Source organism: Cebidichthys violaceus, unplaced genomic scaffold (genome assembly GCF_023349555.1).
Source record: "Cebidichthys violaceus isolate CVI_PGR_0920_01 unplaced genomic scaffold, fCebVio1.0.p SCAF_9, whole genome shotgun sequence".
NCBI lineage: Eukaryota > Metazoa > Chordata > Actinopteri > Perciformes > Stichaeidae > Cebidichthys > Cebidichthys violaceus.
Window position 1 is genome coordinate 14,608,467 of NW_027176975.1, and position 19,975 is coordinate 14,628,441.

Here is a 19,975-nt window from a genome sequence, read left to right on the forward strand (position 1 = left end):
CTGAGAAGACAAGATTTGATGAAACAAAGTCCACTGATCATATTGTAGAGAGTATTCAAAAGAAATTATTACCCTTATTGGTTTTACTAGTAAAGTTCTTATCTATTACACTTGTTAGCAGAAATAATTCATGTTTGTCTTTCCTTCATCTAAACACACCCTCATAGGTCGCATCAATATCTTGAAGGAGAGGGGATTTAAAGGCATCACCTCTGGTACTAAAGTTCAGCAAACTCTCAAAATAACAGCTGGAGAACGGATTTGAGATTGTTTTTATCGAAGTAAAATGTCTTACCGTGTGTCCTTAGAGGGAAGAAGTTTGTCTTACTGAGGTTCCAGGAGCGTTGCAGCGACAGAAAGAGTTTATTTATACCCATGATAAACCCCACCTAGTAACGGTCCAGCCCATACTCCCCTCCACAGCTTCCATTGGATTGAACCGCTGTCTGCCACATCAGAGCGCCACGCCGTGCGTTGCGCGTTGAGCTCCCGTCTCCCTCCTGATTACATTCATTCAACTCACCTGCCCAGTCAACCCAGCTGCCTTCCATCTACTCATCACCCAACAGTATATCTACCCCGGTTCCAGATCCACTCTCTGCCAGATCATTAGTTTCAACCTCCTCGGTATCCTGTTTGTTCTAGGCCGCGCAGTGTAATTGTATTCTGAGTTCTGTTTCCCTTGTTCTCACCTTTATCTTCCTGTGTTTACAGTGTGGATCACCCTCCTGGTTCCTCGGTCTCTCTGCCCTGCCATGTCCTGCCCGGTTTCCTCTCGTCCTTGGATTTCCCTGCTGTGATCTGACAAGTTTCCCTTTTGTGTCAAACTCGCATTAAACTCTTTTGTTTTCACTCTGCTTTCCCTGGTGATGTCTGCTTTTGGGTCCGCCACTACATCCCGTGACACCTTATGTATTCACTGTTGGAATGCAGAGGGTCCTTAGCGTAAGGGAAAGTTTGATTTTATGCCGTTTCATTGGCCTGAAGACCGAATGACATTCCAGCTGTTATCTCTCTTGCAAAAGTGTTAGCCTATCAGGAGGTTGCTTTAAACCTCATCAAATGAATCCAAGCCCCACTGTGTGTTGATCTTTATCCCTGTGTTTATCAGCTTGACAGCACCTGCAGGAGTGACTGAGCAAAGACCACCTTAACATTTCTCAAGAAAATTCTGCCTTTGGTTCAATTAGGTAATGCGTTTCTTTAAGGTGTGGCATGTTGTCATGGCCGCACACGTAATGGTAATGTGTTCATGCTCCTGAGATTATCAACCAGGATAATGACAAATCTGATGACTGCATCACTTGAGCCCAGTCATACTTTATCATTACACCATATGGGAGAGTCTAAATAATCAAAACTACACAGACCCTTGATGACATCCATAAAAACTCCTGTGCTGAAAGATGTCCTTTTTCTGTTGGTATCAGTACATGAGTGTTGATTAGTACTATTTTGTTATGTTAAAGTTGTCATATTTGACAAAGTGACACTGTGTCCATCCACAGTGGAATATGGTCAGAGCAGGATATAGATAGTGGGGGATAAAAGTATGAGGCAAAGATGTATTTTCATTAAAATGGTATCTTCGGTTGATTTAAGTCTAAGTAGGGCGTATTAATCGGGTGCTCGAGCTGTGGTCCAAATGCTCTAAATGAGTCACTTGATCTAAAACATAAAATAAATCCTTATCAGATGGCTAGCCCAAGAGCAACAGGAAGATATAGTACAATACCTTTAATCAGCAGCAGCAAGCTATACATTTATTTAATTCCAGTTACTTTTTTAGCAGGTATATGACAGCGGCAAACCTTAATGACACTAAAATATACAATAAATAAATAATTTCTAAAGTTTTGCAATAGATTTTGAGCATATATATATATATATATATATATATATATGTATATATATATATATATACATATATACACACATATATACATATATATATATATATATATATCATACATATATATACATACATATATATACACATACATATATATACACACATACACATATATATACACATATATACACACATATATACATACACATATATACACATATATATACATATACACACACATATATGTGTGTATATATATGTATATATATATATATATATATATATATATATATATATATATATATATATACACACATACAAATAATGGTAAGTTATATACTATTACTACTATACCATTAGCGTGTAAATATTTGGCAACATATAGCTGGTTGGTTCATGTCTTTCTGTGCTGTATGTGGATATGCAAAGAATCAAAACCACTCAGATGGGCTTTCATACAAAAGCTTTTATTTGCAAGTTGCCCAAGCTCCTTCAAGGGTAGGCCTACTGCTGCTGAATATGATTGGCACATAGTAATCTGTATACATCTGTTAGCAGCTGCACTGTTATCAAGGACTTCAGCGTCTCTACCAACACCAGAAATAAGACTCTAATGAGTGACAAGCTAAGTCTGACCCAAAGCATAGGTCCAGCATACTACTGTCAGATCTATACTGAGATATCCGCCAATTCCATGTTAATCTTTGCGCATTGCTGTTAATATCTTCTAAATGTCATGACAGTCAAAAGAAAGACACTCTTGTCAGTTCTCCACAAGAGCATGTAGGGCACAATCACATGTATCAAAAGATTATAGGTGATTTTCCACAGCTGTGCTGGTTGCTGGCTCTTCAGTTGTATGAGCCTTGATCCCATGGATTGGCTATTAGTTTTCACTCCCACAGAGAGCGAGCAGAATCTTCTCATAGTCTCCTTTAGTGTCATCCTGAAGAAAAGAAAAATGTAAAAAAAAAAAAAAAAAATCACAGTGTGCACTATTTCCCATTGCCTGTTGTTTTGTAAACCATATGTATCATATCAATAAAAACCTGACCAATTCTGACATCTAAACATAGACTGTTGGAATCTGTTTATTGTATTGTTATCAGAAGTTTGCTCACCAGAATATCCTTGTAGAGTGTTGTTCCATAGTTTTTCTTGTACTCATCCTTGATCCGTTTCATGTCAATTTCAGAGCGGCTCACCATGATGCGTGTCAAGATATTTTTGCGTGTGCCTTTACCCTGATGGGCAGAAAACATTCAGTCAGGAAAGGTTTTATGGCAGCTGGCATAGAATCTTGCATGCATTTATTTTGAAATATTTTGTGAGTAGTATCCTACTTATACCGCACCTTCATGGCCAAGTTGAGCTTCTCAGCAAAGAACACAGGCCGGCTTCCAGCACACTTTACTGTGGTTATTTAAAAAAGGGGGTCAAGTTTAAATCAAGTCTGTGCATAAATGAAAGTTAACATCGAGGGTTGTGCCTTTACCTACTGCTGTGAGACAACTTTCAATATCTCCCTTCATCTCCAGATCGATAACTTTGGCCATGTCCACTTTGCTGTACTTTGAGTACCTTTCGAACACTGAAGGAGAGGAAGTAGTGGAAGAGTATCAGACACAAACATAAAAAAACTGATTTCACTGAACATGAGATATAGCCAGCTAACCTTTACGGAGATGAGGGGCACTCCTGCTGGTGAGGACCTCAATGAAGACGGAGGAATTATTGCCCTTCCTCCCCTCCCCGGCCTCGTACAGAGCCCTGGCATCGCTGTCAACCATCTGATCACAAACTCCTTCAGTCCTGCTGGCCTGTGATGAAGAAAAGCAGAGCAACTTCACAGTGCTGAACACAACAAACACATGTAGGAAATGATGTCATTGGCGAAAAACTAATCTAGTCTGTACACAATAGACAGTAAGGTGACCTCAACCATGGCCTAGGTGTTACACTTCATGTACTTCAGTTTGCTGTGAGACTCTTTAGCTGTCTTTTATCAAAGATCTATTGCAAATGTAGTGCTGTGAAAGCCTGATTTATGATGGGATTGTGTAGTATGAAATCAATTGTCATAGGTAACATCTTTGTAGCATAAAATATGGGCTGGGTGTTTTATTTCAGTCTGAACATTACAATAACATAATGCTCTCAATTCTTGGTTGGTGTTGAAAAGGTTTCTGTAACCTATTACACATATCTTCAAAATCCTGTAACAAGTACAGTATGAAACGCACAACATTAAAAAGCAAGTGTGGACATACGTACCTTGCAGAGTTCAAGGAGGGCAGCCCTGAAATCTCCACTAGTGTCACTCTTGATGTCAGTCTCCAGGTCCTTCTTGTAATCTTAATGAAGAAATCACAATATTAACATATAGGATATGAAATGTTAAAATGTTCAGGTTATCAAGTGCTTTTTAAAAAAAAATTTAAACCTCCTCCCATATTAAAAAGGTTGTCATTTTCCACTGTCACATGCTATCACTTATTTTAGAACACTAGCTTGGTGGAGAATGTTGCTTAAAATGTGTCGCCACGCACCTTCTTTGTAGGCTTTCTTTATATCCAGGATCTCCCGGTTGTTTCTGGAAGCCAAAATCTCTATAAGGACATCCTCCTCTGTGCCCAGACCCTGAGAACGGGATGCATGCATAGATAGATCAATACAGAGAAAGACTTTATTCTTCACTGGCCCCATTCAAACAAAACACACCTTTCACCCTCCTGTTAAGAAAACAATACATGAATAATATGTGGAGGTGGGTGGATGCCATTAAATGCACCAAAAATAGCAGATGATGGTGAGGCCACGACATTCACCTCAAATGAGCTTAGTTTATGAGCATTAGAGTCATTTATACATTTTTATCAGTGTTCCTTTTAAGTGGCTGTTAGTATGTGTATGTATGTGTGTGTGTGTGTGTGTGTGTGTGTGTGTGTGTATGTATGTATGTATGTATGTGTGTATGTATGTATGTATGTATGTATGTATGTATGTATGTATGTATGTATGTGTACCTTCATTGCCATTTTCAGCAGGTAGGCATCGTACTGGGCCGGTGTTTTCAGAAGAGCCAACACCACATCCTCCAGATCTCCCTTCAGAGCATTCTTTAGTGCTGATTCCAGAGACTATAGGACAACCGAGGAGTAAATACAGTGTTTGAGAGCATGTGATCATGAGTGTGTGTAACCATACTTTGGAACAACATCTACTTTCTTGCTGTGAAAGTCTTTATTTAAATTGATAACCTTGCCGCTGGCTTGCAGGTAAGCCTCTTTGATCTGCTGTCTCTGGTCGTTACTCCTTTTCACCAGGATTTCAATTATGGTGTTCTCATCCACACCTGCACAAAGAATATGTTAAGTAAAATCATCATTTATATTATTCTGCATCTGTATGACAGAGACAGATATATAAGTAGGTGGAGACATTAGTTTGCACTAATAGATAAAAAAATTTCTGTTTGACAACAGACACTACTGTGAGTAGTAATGGTGCATGATGGCCAGCAGAGGATGTTCAAGTTCTTACATTAGAGGCAAGTATGTTGTACTTCTAGCACAGACACATGTTCCAAAGCCGAGACATGTTGACACACAAAAGCTTCCCTGTGTGCACACTAACTTCACCTTTTGCCTTGATGGCCTTATCCAAGACTGCTGCATCTCCATTGGGGCTGAAATTGGGTGCTGCAGTCACCGTTCCCTCTTTCTGTAGGACCTGAAAGACACAACACAGATTATTGTGTGTTTGGTAAATACTTGAGTTCTACTACCCAGTGGTGTGCATGAGGTCGTTTGCAAACATGCATTTTTCTAATTCCTTTTTTGCAAAAGTGCTCTTTAAAAGAGGTAAAATCACATATGTTTCTCCCCTTACACATTGCTGCATCTATCCTCCACATAAGACATACAAAAGGATATAAAACAAGATCATTTTGACAGGTTTTATAACCCCGATGGACTGAAACGAATAACGACAGAAGAGTTTGAGAGCACAAACAAAATCATGCAGGATAACCTCATGCAACTTCCCCGTAGTTCACTTTAAGAAGCCAGGGAAAGCGGAAGTAGAATTTTGTTATGTTTGCAGAGTTTATAAAGGGAGGGGCGCAGATTCCTGGTACAATGAGTCACACTCTTACAAGAATGCTCATCTTTCTCATCGCATATAATCTTTACAGTCCAGGCTCCCTTTCACTTTAATAACAGGTCACATCTCATCTTTCTGCTCTGTTCCACTCCTTTTCCTTCCCTTTTTCCACCTTTCAACTTCCCACTCACTCCTTCTTTTCCCTTCGCTACACTCAACACTTATCTCTCTTTTGCTTGCTCTAAACTGCCTGACAAAAATTTTCCACCACCACAGGAAGAAAAAAAAAAGGGAAAAAAACAGGGCTGTTGGCCAGAGTAACTGGAACAGAACCACAAAATTACGTACTGAGTCATCGGGCATGCCCATATAGACTGTCTGCTGCATGAAAGCTTGGATGAAAGACATCGTGGGATTACTGGAGTCTGTCTGTAGGGAGAGAAGAAAAGATTTCATAAAACAAAGTCCACTAATCATATTGTAGATAGTATTAAAGAAGAAAGTATTACTCTTTTATTGGTTTTACTAGTAAAGTTCTTATCTATTAAACTTGTTAGCAGAAAGAACTCATGTTTGTTGTTCCCTAATCCAATCCTGGAGAGAACAAGCCTCTGCATATTTACTGTAGGTTTCTGTTATGTGGTTTTCCATAATGGCAAGCATGTGGAGACTGCCAGTGCCTGACCACACCAACGCTAAACTCTGATAGATTACATTATACATTATATTGACATATATCCAGTTGTTTTTAATGTGCTTTAAGATTTATACAGAGCAACAACTGTGCCTCGTAATTAATTAGATTAACACTTCTTGCGTCAAATGTGTAAATCCTAAAAGTATCGCTTCCGTTTTCCCCACCACACCCTCGCGTCAATCTTGAAGGAGAGGGGATTTAAAGGCATCACCTCTGGTACTAAAGTTCAGCAAACTCTCAAAATAACAGCTGGAGAACGGATTTGAGATTGTTTTTATCGAAGTAAAATGTCTTACCGTGTGTCCTTAGAGGGAAGAAGTTTGTCTTACTGAGGTTCCAGGGGCGTTGTCGCGACAGAAAGAGTTTATTTATACTCATGATAAACCCCACCTAGTTACGGGTCCAGCCCATACTCCCCTCCACAGCTGCCATTGGATTGAACCGCTGTCTGCCACATCAGAGCGCAACGTCGTGCGTAAAGAGCAGTTTCTCCAGCCGATTTAAAACAGTCACTCCGTTTTGTTGTACGTACGTCATGGGTTTTCAATGCAGCACCTCTAATATACTTCTACACGGGAAATTCGGTTTATTATAATGTTTGATTTGAAATGTGTTAAATGTTACATTTGAGTCACTCGGTAACGTTACCTGAGGCTCATTTGCTTCTATTGATGTGTATATGGAGGGCCAGTACTAGCATAACACTTTATTTGTGTGATGTTCAGGGCTCTATATGGACACACATGCACTGGCTACATCCCGTGACACCTTATGTATTCACTGTTGGAATGCAGAGGGTCCTTAGCGTAAGGGAAAGTTTGATTTTATGCTGTTTCATTTGCCTGAAGACAGAATGACATTCCTGCTGTTATCTCTCTTGCAAAAGTGTTAGCCTATCAGGAGGTTGCTTTAAACCTCATCAAATGAATCCAAGCCCCACTGTGTGTTTATCTTTATCCCTGTGTTTATCAGCTTGACAGTACCTGCAGGAGTGACTGAGCAAAGACCTTAACATTTCTCAAGAAAAGTCTGCCTTTGGTTCAATTAGGTAATGAGTTTCTTTAAGGTGTGGCATGTTGTCATGGCAGCACACCAGGGCCCGGCGCTACCTGCTCACTACATGCCTCAGCAGAAGGTAATGCGTTCATGCTCCTGAGATTATCAACCAGGATAATGACAAATCTGATTGATGACTGCATCACTTGAGCCCAGTCATACTTTATCATTACACCATATGGGAGAGTCTAAATAATCAAGACTACACAGGCCCTTGATGACATCCATAAAAACTCCTCCCTGTGCTGAAAGACGTCCTTTTTTCTGTTGGTATCAGTACATGTGAGTAAATTGGTACTATTTTGTAATGTTAAAGTTGGCATATTTGACAAAGTGACACTATATCCATCCACAGTGGAATATGGTCAGAGCAGGGTTTAGATTGTGGGGGGAAAAGTATGAGGTAAAGATGTATTTTGTGGCGTCTTCGGTGGATTTAACTCTGTGTAAGGCGTGTTAAACATGTGCTCGAACTGGGGTCCAAATGCTCTAAATGAGTCAACATGGAAGAGATAGTTCAATACCTTTAATCAGCAGCAGCAAGAATTAAATAGATTTTATTCCACCAATACAACCGTAGAAATACTCCACTATAAAATTTAAAAGTCCTGCATTTAAAATCCTACGCAAGTAAAACCACATCATCTGCTCAATTTTTTGAAAGAATAAAAATTAAAAGTACTTGTTCTGCAGTAAAATGTGCACTGTGACTATGTGATTCCATCTAACATTACTGTCGCATCAATGTGTAAGCAGTGTAAGACTGTGTAAGACTGGGTAGCAATGGTTAAATATATAACAATGTCTTGTATTATATATATATATATATATATATATATATATATATATATATATATATATATATACACACACACACAATAAGTATAAAGTGTCATTAGATGAAAATACTCATTTAAAGTACAAGTTATCCAAATTTGTATTTAACTTAATGTGTAGTTACGTTCCATGGCAAATATATAATTTCTATAGACCCGATCATCTGATGTTCTCTTCATCACAACAAACATGCATAAAGATTATTTTCAGATTCTCCTCACTGAGTTTCACTTGGATTGAAGTGACATATTCCATTCCTTTTCACCACCAAATTCTCTTAACTCCAACAAGTGAGGAAAGTGTGCGGTCCCCAGGAAAACAAACAAAAACAAGAGAGACCGAATTAAGTGAGTGTGTGTATGAACTATATCTGTGTCTTTGAATGTGAGACAGCATTCAGTTAAAATCTGTATCTTACACATAGGAAACCTGAGGACTGTTTGGGGCATCCTTTTACCAGCACACTCTGTGGCGTATAAGCCAGTGCCTGGTGAAACTCCATCTCTGCAGGTTAAATATTTAAAGACTGTTGAGAGTTTGGTTCCCCATAGAGATCAGGATCGACGCGTTCATTGCGTTCCTGTTCAGTAGCAGCACTCAAACTGCACTGAAGGGATCTGACCTGCTCTCAGACCAGGTAGACATTTCATCATCAAGCCTTCTTTATTCTTTTTGTTCAGTTGTGTCATGTTTCAACTCTCTTGGATGTTATTGTGTTTTCTGATGAAATGATATGCTTGGTTTGGATTTTGACATCAATTTAATTTTGTAATTTAAAATTTTCAGTTTCCTGAAATTCAAATCAATTTATCTAGTAAAATAACTGGCATTGGGCAAATTCCTGGCAAGTGAGATGTGAGATTTGTTGTTGTATTGTACAGTATAATTGACACAAACTTACATTTTTTTCCTGTTGAGAAGTTTGTCGTTTATAGTCGCTTGGAGAGGCTGACAAAGGGATTACACTCCCTGAGTCAATCTGTTGCGTGAGCTTTTTCGACATCTGCAAATAGTTTGAGGGTTGAACAAGAGTTCATAATGGAGATTAAAATATTTTGGGATCTTTCAAGTTTCTTTGTGGCTTTAAAATTATTTTAACACTCCTTTCTTTGCAGATTTTGGACGATCCAGTTGAATATTTTCAACTACAAAGACCAAAAACAAGAACAGCCAACTCAGTTATATACACAATGTATGTGAACTCATCTGGAGCTGAGAATGGATCTTATTCACTGACCTTCCTGGGAAAGAAAGTAGGGAGACATCATTCTGTGGCCCCTGCAGGCAAGCAACGTGAGTGTAAAACATCAAGTAAACGCCTAAAGTTCCAATGGCTTATTCACCTGCATAATGTTAATGTCTGTATCATCAGATTATATGTTATAGAAGAAGCTGTTCTGAGTGATAAATGTGTTGGAGGCAGACGGGTGAGGTTAGACGAGGTTTAAATATTTCAGCTGCTTGGCGGCCTCCGTTGTGAAGCAGCAGAGCAGTGAGTTTATCAGAACAAACACACTGTTCCTGGCAGGGTCTGGCTGGAAATCTGGACATGAAGGCCAGAAGGGTCCACTAGAACCAGACTTGAAAGTACACAGTATACTAACAGACCGGCGTATGCACACTTATCTTAACTGCCAGTAGCAAAACAGCTGGTGTCCCTCTATAGCTGTTGCAGAAATGTATTGCAGAATGTTTGTGTGCAGAGGTCTACGGGTTGTATGAGATATATAAAAATTGGCCTCAAGTACGCATTATGTCAAGGTAAGCGCCACCATCTTCTATCCAGATGTTTTTGTTGGTTGAAAGATTTACAGTAGTAATCTTAACTGGTCATCTAAATTTGCATCCATCCATACTGTTTTATCTTAATGTACTCCATGCATCAATACTGTTTATGTGGTAGGTCATACCTGTCCCTCATTTCTCTGTCTGTTTGCATGTTTTGCATATCTAAATGTCCTCTTTACATCACGCACACCATCTGCCTGTTCATTTCTTTCTTAGACGCCTGGGAGACAACTGACAGGTCTAGCTGCCCTGAAGACCTTGAGTTGTTCTCTCGGCCTGGACGGGTCCCTGTCACAGCGCAGGTGCTGGAGGATTTACCGGGCAGCATACCAGAGCTGAAGGATGAGACGCCATGTCCAATAATTCACAACACACAGTTTGACCAGTACAAGGACAACACAGCAGGTCAGACCAGTAGACATCCCTCACCCCACACATGCAATCACCGAGGTGTAAACAATAGTTAACTGTAGTAACCTTTAAGCTTTGCACTTTAACCCCTAACCAAACCAAACAGATAACTCAAGTGTATTTTTTTTTTATCCCACCAACCTTTTTCTGTAATTGCTGACACAATTTCTGTTTCTCTGCTAAAAAGGTGTTTCTGGGAAGAAGGTAGCAGCAAGACGGCACGCCCACATTCTTGTATGAGGAAACAAAGAGGGGAGAGGGTGGGAGGGGAATGTAAGAGACAACAGTGTTGAAATATTCAGAGGGGTGGCATTTTATGGAATGTGTCGAAATTTTAGACAAACCTGGTCACACTGATAGATTAACATGAAAACGAAAATAAACAGCGACTAACTACTTAGTTAACTAGAAAATGAACAATTATTGAAACATTTTGAGTGCAATAATGAGAAATGTAAACAGACAATAAACTGCATGTTAATCACTCATTATCCTCATAAAGTTGTAAAACATGTTTTAAATATCATAAATAAAATGTAAATGGTTTAACTGAGATTTAAGTGTTTTATTTTCCCCCAAACTGCATCCCTGTAAGTGAAATAAATGATAAATGCATTATAAACAAATAAACAGAACAGATTGCACAGATTCACAAACACAGAGCTGGAGGGGTGGTTTATGAGCTCCAGCGTTTGACATTCATCTGTACGCCATTATGATTATGTAATTGAATATTTGAAGTTCTCTTCAGTTACATGTGCAATTTTAAAATACTGTTATATCACTCAGCACATTCCCTACATTGCAACATATTTAAGCAATAGAATAGTATGTTATAAGACTTGCTGTTACCCTCCCCCTTTTTTCCAACTGTCCCCCAACGTTTGCTCTGTTGTTAAAGCTGTCTTTCATCACAAAACTCTGTGGATGAAAAGATGGGATGCGTTCAGACACTGGATCGGTGGAAACCACAGAAAATACCCTGGACAAGAGGTCAACCGAGGTGCTGTAAAATGATGAAGAAACATGGAGGAGGACTGGGAGTGTATCTGTGTGTGTACTTGTACATGTGTCTTTGCGAGAAGCAATTTAAGTTTTAGACCTTCAGAGTGAGAACATTTTTTGGAAAGTGTGAACATTTTGGCCAGTCCACACTTCTTCAAAGGCCTGTTTGAGGGTTCAGACTTTTTTATTGTTCAGGTTAGAATAAGGATGGGTTAATGTAAGGGTTGGGGTTAGACATTTAGTTGTGATGGTGAAGGTTTGGGTAAGGGGCTAGGGAATGCATTATATCTGTGAGTATCCTCACAAAGTGTTTGTGTGTGGAGGGGAGATGGGGTGCTAGAGGAAAGGAATGATGATGATGATGAAGGGGTTAGGAGGGGAGGTGAGAAAGATACTGCAGTTACATAGAAACTGTGGAGCTCAGAGAAGTAAAGCTTGTTGACTATCACGGTAATGTTATAATAAGGGTACAAATCATATACTTAAGTATTGCATAACTAATGCGCGACTCATGATGTTTCAGTGCAGGATTTATCATGAATTCCTGTTTAACATGATTAACAAATGATAAAGTCACTGAGCCTTTAAGCAATTAGTACACATTTTAGAGATCATCAAGAAATGTTCATACAGTTACTTTTCATATATGACCAAATCAGCTGAATGCTACTAACTTAATAGTTAATTTCATACCATGGATCCTCTCTGAAAGCAGAACAGAACCTACCTACTTCTCAGACATATGAAACTATTTGTATACTATATATTAGATGCAAACAGACATGTTGCTGCATAACCCAATGATACTCATGTCACATTTACAACCAAGGGGGTGGAATATGAGTTGATGCAGTTGTAATTATCATAATTATTTGTTGTTGAAAGAAGTGTACTTAAGCATGGTAGATAGTGATGCACTAAAACATAAAAAAATGAAAAAAAGCTTCGGTTTCTATGAGAATATGTTCTGCTTTCAGAGAGGCAGAGCTAATGCATGGGTTTGAAATGGACTTTTATGTAACTGGAAAACAGCTAATTTACAATGAATCAATCAACCATCAGTTAATGTATAAAGTAACTGTGAATTAAGATTCCTCAGTTGATCTTGTCACATAAAGTCATTGTGACTCCATCTTTTTTTCAATGGTGAGCAGCAGGAATCCATGATAAAACCTGCATTAGATCATCACGGGTCATGCATTAGTTAAGCATTACTTACATATATGATTTGTACCCTTATTACAAAAAGTTACAAAGTGATGGTGGCTATCATTTTGCATGTATGCTCTGAACTGAATGGTGATTACAGCATGTTATTCTTGCAGGCTCATTAGAATCTCAGCTGTCAGCTAGCAGTGATGCAGATCAGCCTGCAGAAGCCGAGAGGTCACAAGATGTCAAGATCTACATCCCCTACGAGTCAGCTGAGCTCTGCATCACTCAGGTAAAATAACCAGCATCATTGCTGGAAAGCAGCACAGAACAAGCACACTATCTCCCACAGCAGTATATTTCTATGCAGAGTAGAATCACATGTATACCACTAAACAAAACAGATGATTCCAAATTCTTATTAAACAGGGATTTTAATCCGACATGTGACTTAGAGCTGTGTCCAGTTGTTCAGTGAGAGGGCATACAGACACACAATGAAGTCACTGTCAGACACTGTGTTGTGTTCTTTCTTCACACTCACATGGCTGCCCTGATGCTGCTGGTGTGGCCCTGGAAGGCATTAGATCAGTTTACACAACGCAACCAGGATGCTATTTCGTGTATGTGAGGTGTTTGTGTACTACAAACCTCACAACAGATAGCCGAGGACATGGAAGCAATGAAGAGAAGACACCTGGAAAAGTTGCAGGAGCTGGAGGAGATTTTTCAGGCCACAGCACGAGAGAACCAGGTGAGGAGGGGTACGTGTAAGAAAAAGAGGCCCCAACACACTGCAACGGTGATGCAAATGTATTGTGTGATCAGGAGTGGACTGTGCAGAGGATCAGATCAAACCACCAGAGCAAGATGAACACTCTCAGGAGGATCCTGGACCTCTACCAGGAGAAGGTGGAGAAGAAGAACGCTGACTGGGAGAGGAGCGTTGCGGTCAGTGATGGTCAGCCCATCTCTCCCTCAGTACCTTTTACTGAAGTGTCTCTATGTATCAAACCCAACCAACTCCCTCTCCTATTTTCTTCCTTATTATCTGGCTCACTCTGCAACAGTCATGTAGCACATTTTGTTCTCACTAGTGGTAAAGTTAAAAAATACAGTCAAACTCAAATCTCTTCTCCACACTTCATCAGTCATGTTATAGGCCATATAGTTAAAACATTAAACAGCTTCATGTATTTATGTATGCATTCTTCTCCTTGCCTGGTCCTTTTTCCTGCAGACTTTGACTGCACAGAACGAGCAGCTGCAGGAGGAGCAGAGAACTGAGAGAAGGAGGAGTAAAGAGGAGGCCCTGCAGTGGGATAGAGAAAAGGTTGCATAGGAATCTGGCAGGCTTTGTAAACTCTTATATGTTCCTCTGAACTAGAGTACATCCTTGTGGCCATATTTGAGTATAACAGGCAAAACAACATTTTTCAATGTCATTACATAATTATTGGACCAACGTTGTTCCGGTCTTTCTTTTAGAGCAAAATGCTGGAACTGTTTTCCAACAGACTGGATGTCCTGCACAGCCACCAGGCCTCCAGTGAGTCTAAATGCATCAACTAATATGTGTATCTCCAAAATCACTGACCTTTGCATACAACACCTTTCCTAACACACTGTGACACTGATCAGCACTGCAGGAGCTGAAAATGGCAAGACAGGAAGTGGGGAAAGTTCAAGAAATGTTGACAGCATCATCACAGGAGCAGCAGGAAGTCGCTGAGGAAGGTGAAAGCTCAGAGATCAAAGGGCTTCCAGATCAACAACAGATTTTGGTGGGTTGGAATTAGTTACAATGGCAGTCTGCTGATCATATCTGAAGTGCATGATTTAAGATTATAATCATATCAGCAAAGCATCTAACAAAACAAAACTGAGACACCTTCAGAAGAACAATATAAAAAAAATGGTCTCATTACAAAGACAGGCAACCTGTCTGATATTATCCTGATATTATCCCATTAATGAGTTTTAGGGGTGGATGTATCAAATGTCTGCGTGACAAAATGTGTTTGTGATGTGGGTGTACTGACCCTTTAAGGTGGTTCTCTCTGCAGTCCTGCAATGAGTCAGATCGGCCACTGGAGGAGGCTAAAGCCCGTCTGGAGGAGCTGAAAGAGAGTCTGTACCAGAGGGAGAGAGAGATCACTGAGCTGCTGGAGGCAGAGAAGAGCCCCATTCCTCCCATCCCTCATCCGCCCTGCAGCGTTCTGCTTCCCACCGTCATACACAAGGTGCTGTTCAACTATGTAGCCTATAAACCAACTACCTGTGTATCAAATTACTTTAAACATGACATTCCCTGTTTGGCGAGCTGCAGGAGATACTGTACATTCTGTCACCTTGATTATATGACTTTGTTGTATTCATACCACTTTGTTTTGTTGTTTAGGCTCATGCTATCTGCAGCACAGTGGATGAGACCAGAGCTCTTTTGGACCTGATGATTGAGGAGAATCGGGTCGCTCTGGTCAAAGCCAGAGACAAACTGGACCATCTGCAGATGGCCAAAGAAGACAGTAATGACAGAGAGACCACTGACCAAGATGGGTTAGAGATCAATTTGACGATATAAACAAAAAATATTTCTTATTGGTTAGAATGGCCACAGGTAGTGTCAATATAAAAGCAGCAGGTTAAATTGAGCCAGTTTTGATATTGTCTTCCTTTTATTGTCTGAAATATAATATTAATTTAGATGTCTTTCTTCCACTTCTTAGGTTAGAGGAATATGAGACAAGTGTGTCTTTACTACAAGAAACAGTGAGGCGGTCCGAGGTCTCTCAGTTGGCTTTGGACTGCATTAAAACCGGAGAAAGTCCAGTAACAAATGGTAAATGAATACCTTAAATAAATATGTTGACAGCAGCAAATTGTAAATTAATGATTACATTGGAATCATGCATTTCAGAGTCTTTTTTATCATTAACTGTAATCCTTGAATCTTAAAAAGCCGGTCACTTTCATGTACATCAGTCTTGCTGTCCAACATATGATTCGGTGTCTGGACTACAACGGCTCACAGGTGCATCTCTTATATCAGTGGTTTTAATGTCTGTTTTGCTCAGACTGCGATGCTGTCTCAGAATTGGAGGACATCTTGGGCCGAGGGACAATAGGAACCACAGAGGGAGTGAAGAACGTTGGTCAGCAACTTCTCTTGCTGCAGGATCAGGTTGGTCTTTAAATCACACAGGTCGAAATCTCAGGTCAGGTAGGGTCAGTCCTCAGAGATGGTAACCTCCCACATGTCCTCTATATTACACAAGGAGCAGAGGAGGCTCTGTTTATTTACATGCCACTACAAAACACCAGTGGTGAATTTGATATACCATTACAACTTAGGATGTAACATAAGTTACGTGGGCTGTTGAAGCATTATACATACTAAGCCTGCAGCTGTTATATAATGGTTTGAGTGCATTCAGATGTCATACTCTGGATTCATTATTGTCTGTGAATTAACAACTTCATTAAATCGTAGCAAATACATTGACGTTTCTTTAGTTTTGTATATTACACAAATTTTACATGAATTCTCCAGTATCAAAGCTGTGTGTTGTCATGCTCTTCTTTAAAGCTAAAGCAAGTTAAAGATGAGAAAAGGAAAATGATTGACAACTATACTTCAGAAAGGACAATGAGGAAGAAGTACTACAACATGGTGGAAGACATGAAAGGTACACATTAAATATTCATGTATGAAATGTGTTTCAGTTTAAACCCTCACTTTTTGACGTAGTTTAATTTTCATGTCTTATTTTGTTTTTAGGTAAAATCAGAGTGTTTTGTCGGATTCGACCGGTGAACCGAACAGAGGTGGGTGGAACCACTGTTGTGGAGAAAATAGACGATTACTCTGTCACAGTGGAATCACCTCGCGGCCCGAGGGAGTTTCAGTTTGACATGGTGTTCGGTGCTGAAGCCTCTCAGGAAGACCTGTTTCATGACACCAACAGGTGAGGGAGATTATGCTTCATAAGCACGGACCAATACACTATATCCACAGATGTACATATAATGGGCCCCAAATGTGCATATTTTGCTTCACAAGACATTTAAAAGGTAGTTTGCCAATACTATATAGTTTTGTGCAAATCCACCCTGACGTAAACATTTATTTAAGTCACATTAATAAAACACAGAGGGAGCAATCTGATAACCTGTGATTAAAGTACAGATGTCTAAATGTTTAAATGTTGCCACAGGCTGATCCAGTCGGCTATCGATGGTTACAACGTCTGTATCTTTGCATATGGCCAAACGGGTTCAGGGAAGACCTTCACCATGGTGGGGGACAAGGAACAGAAGAACCCCGGGATTATGCCAAGATCTTTTAATGCTATATTTGATATCATACAGGAGAGCAGCACCAAATTCGATTTCAAGGTAACAATTACCAAAGCATTAGATATTATCTGGGAGATGGGAAAAATCTCAGATTAATTGCATTGACTCCTTCAACTTTCTTCCTCTCTGGCCCTGTACTCCTCCTTCCTCTACTTCTTCATCCTTTACCTCAGGTTTCAACCTATATGCTGGAGCTGTACAGTGACAGGCTGCAGGACCTCTTTGTGAGCCCGGCTGGTGAGGCCCAGGCACAGCCCCAGTCCCATGGCCAGGCCAGGCGGGTAGAGATCAAGAGGAACAGAAACGGTGTTGTGTTTGCCCAAGGAGCAGAGACAAAAGAGGCCTCCAGTGCCCAGGAGCTCTACGCTCTGTTCCAGCAGGCCTGCGCCAACAGACACATCTCTGCCACCAGTGAGTTCTCTATACCGTGCCATGCTGCCAAGTTCAAACAGGGCCCTGCTAAATGGTTTGGATTAATCGTGTTAGTTACAGTCAGTGTGAGGGGGCGGCAGCTAGGTACATTACTGGACGGAGGCGGTGAGTGGCCGAGCAGCCAAACTGTGAATCAGCATCCTGTAGGAAGAGGAGACCCTTTGTTTTATAGATGCACTCAGGTCACCAGAGTCATTACAGGATGCACCTACTGTTTTAGTCATAGGGAGCACTAAGAACGACAAAATGATTCACAACAATTACAAATACAGTCTTGCACACTAAAGATTCTTTCAGGCACTATGCGCGCATGCACTTCTGCCGCTTAAAGAGAAAAACAGTTATGCCGCCCCTCCATCTGCCACGTATATAACATACCAGCAAGAACAGACAACATTCCAATATTCGCCAATATTCAATTCATAAAACCCAAATAGCAACACTAGTGTGCTCACAGTGTCAACAATATGCTAATCCATATAAATAACGTAGCCAACAGGTCTGCTGAATAACTCAAATAAACTGATTCCAATTCTTTACAGTAGAGTCATGACAGCATCATGTATAGCTTTTCTCCAAATAATCCAATTTCAGCTCCTCAAACTAAATACTTTTCTTATCTCTTCTATACACTACTTTCTTATGTGCATGGAATGCGGGATGCAGCCGCAGGTGTAGCGTGATTGACAAATCCGTCAGCTACTCGTTCTTACAGAACCGTTAACCTAGTAACCTAGTTACTTACTGGTTACTCCACGATTTTGCTAGTTGTCCCACATTACGCTGCCCTTGCCAAGTTCACCTACCAGCGCTAATAACTATGGGAGGGATGCTAATAAATATTTAACAAACGTAGTGTTATATTGATTTTTATAATAATATTTTAATTTAATTTAAATAATGTTTTTTATCTTCAATCATAAACAATTTGACTAGATCTGAACTGAATTACAATCATTGAATAATTTAAGTCATTTTCTCAAATGTGCCATTTTTTCTGTTTTATATGATTTTTAAATCGAATTATTTTGGATTTCTGACTTTTAGCCATACAAAAATAAGCAATTTGAACTAATCGCCTTGGGCTCTGGGAAATTGTAATCTTGTGATTGTTATGTCAACACTTTCCACTATTTTTTTTACATTTCACAAACAAAACAATCAATTATTCTAAATGATAGTCTTAAGATTCTAGATCAATAATAAGAAAATAATTGCTATTTGCAGCCACTGTGTAACCCATTATTCAGAGCCTTTTATGTTGTGTATGTTTTCCAAGAGATGAATTTGGAGAGTTCCCGCTCCCATCTCATTGTTTGCATCATGGTGGAGAGCAGGAGCCTGACCAATGGGAGTGTGAGCACCGGGAAGCTTAGCCTCGTGGACCTGGCAGGCAGTGAGAGAGCAGCCAAGACCGGTGCCAAGGACCACCAGCTAAAGGTTTGCTCATATGTTATGTTTTGATTGCACCGTCCAGGGATTTTAAGGATAATTGATCAGAATCAGATGGCCTCTATAAATTCTCCTCTCCTATGCAGGAAGCTAACTCCATTAACAAGTCTCTGAGTGCCCTGGGTGATGTGATCTCAGCCTTGTCTGCTGAGCTGCCCCATGTGCCATACAGGAATAGCAAGCTGACACAGGTTATAAAATAAGAGCAGTATATTTTGGATTTTGACTGAAATCAAACGTTGTTGACCTCAGACACAAATCATAAAAGCTGTATTAATGAACAAAAAGCTGCTTATGTGTACAGTACATGTACTGTAATGTGGACATGCAGCTCAGCCAAATGAGCTTTTCATCCCTCTCAGGTGATGCAGGACTCCCTGGGTGGAAATGCCAAAACCCTCATGATCATGAACATCTCTCCTTCAGAATGCAACCTTGATGAGACGCTTACATCTCTCATGTAAGAGACAAATAGATATTTATCTTTTTTGTTATCTTAACGCTAACAAACTCCTAAATAAACCCTGAACTCCCTGAACCTTCCAGTTACGCAACAAGAGTGAAGGCCATAACCAACAATGCCCAGAGAAATGTGGAAAGCAAAGAGATTGCCCAGTTGAAAGAGGTGCGTGTCACTATGATGTTTTGCAAAACTTGAATACATATGTAGAATAAAACACAAATAATTTGATGGCCACATTGAAACAGTCACGCTAAATATATTTCTGTTTTGTTTTTCCATTTCTGTTTCTGACAGGTGATCATGAAGCTGAGGTCAGGACAGACAGTGGAAGAGGAGGACATTTGAAGTCTCTTGTGCACAATAGTGG

The 19,975-nt window shown here is 39.9% G+C and overlaps 3 protein-coding genes across 3 annotated transcripts; 2 read left to right on the forward strand and 1 right to left on the reverse strand.

Moving 5' to 3' along the window:
- Nucleotides 1-2,300: 2,300 nt before the first annotated feature.
- LOC137867002 (annexin A1-like) lies at nucleotides 2,301-7,056 on the reverse strand. Its single transcript, XM_068703371.1, has 12 exons — nucleotides 6,950-7,056; nucleotides 6,305-6,385; nucleotides 5,494-5,584; nucleotides 5,113-5,207; nucleotides 4,879-4,992; nucleotides 4,402-4,492; nucleotides 4,127-4,206; nucleotides 3,528-3,672; nucleotides 3,348-3,443; nucleotides 3,207-3,265; nucleotides 2,974-3,096; nucleotides 2,301-2,798 (listed from the first exon to the last, which is right to left on the reverse strand). The coding sequence occupies exons 2-12, from the start codon at nucleotides 6,362-6,364 to the stop codon at nucleotides 2,739-2,741; spliced, it is 1,014 nt and encodes a 337-aa protein (XP_068559472.1). The 5' UTR covers nucleotides 6,365-6,385; nucleotides 6,950-7,056; the 3' UTR covers nucleotides 2,301-2,738.
- A 2,087-nt stretch (nucleotides 7,057-9,143) lies between these two features.
- On the forward strand, nucleotides 9,144-10,995 carry kifl (kinesin family-like). Its single transcript, XM_068704152.1, has 4 exons — nucleotides 9,144-9,183; nucleotides 9,662-9,839; nucleotides 10,551-10,739; nucleotides 10,933-10,995. Exons 2-4 carry the CDS (start codon nucleotides 9,737-9,739, stop codon nucleotides 10,983-10,985), a joined length of 345 nt encoding a protein of 114 aa, XP_068560253.1. The 5' UTR covers nucleotides 9,144-9,183; nucleotides 9,662-9,736; the 3' UTR covers nucleotides 10,986-10,995.
- A 776-nt stretch (nucleotides 10,996-11,771) lies between these two features.
- si:dkey-96l17.6 (uncharacterized) lies at nucleotides 11,772-19,975 on the forward strand. The gene is made up of 20 exons (XM_068703607.1): nucleotides 11,772-11,790; nucleotides 13,076-13,194; nucleotides 13,564-13,656; nucleotides 13,731-13,853; nucleotides 14,143-14,235; nucleotides 14,391-14,451; nucleotides 14,544-14,686; nucleotides 14,969-15,145; nucleotides 15,304-15,461; nucleotides 15,632-15,744; nucleotides 15,980-16,086; nucleotides 16,492-16,591; nucleotides 16,684-16,870; nucleotides 17,120-17,300; nucleotides 17,435-17,672; nucleotides 18,973-19,133; nucleotides 19,232-19,336; nucleotides 19,508-19,605; nucleotides 19,692-19,770; nucleotides 19,903-19,975. The coding sequence occupies exons 1-20, from the start codon at nucleotides 11,772-11,774 to the stop codon at nucleotides 19,951-19,953; spliced, it is 2,406 nt and encodes an 801-aa protein (XP_068559708.1). The 3' UTR covers nucleotides 19,954-19,975.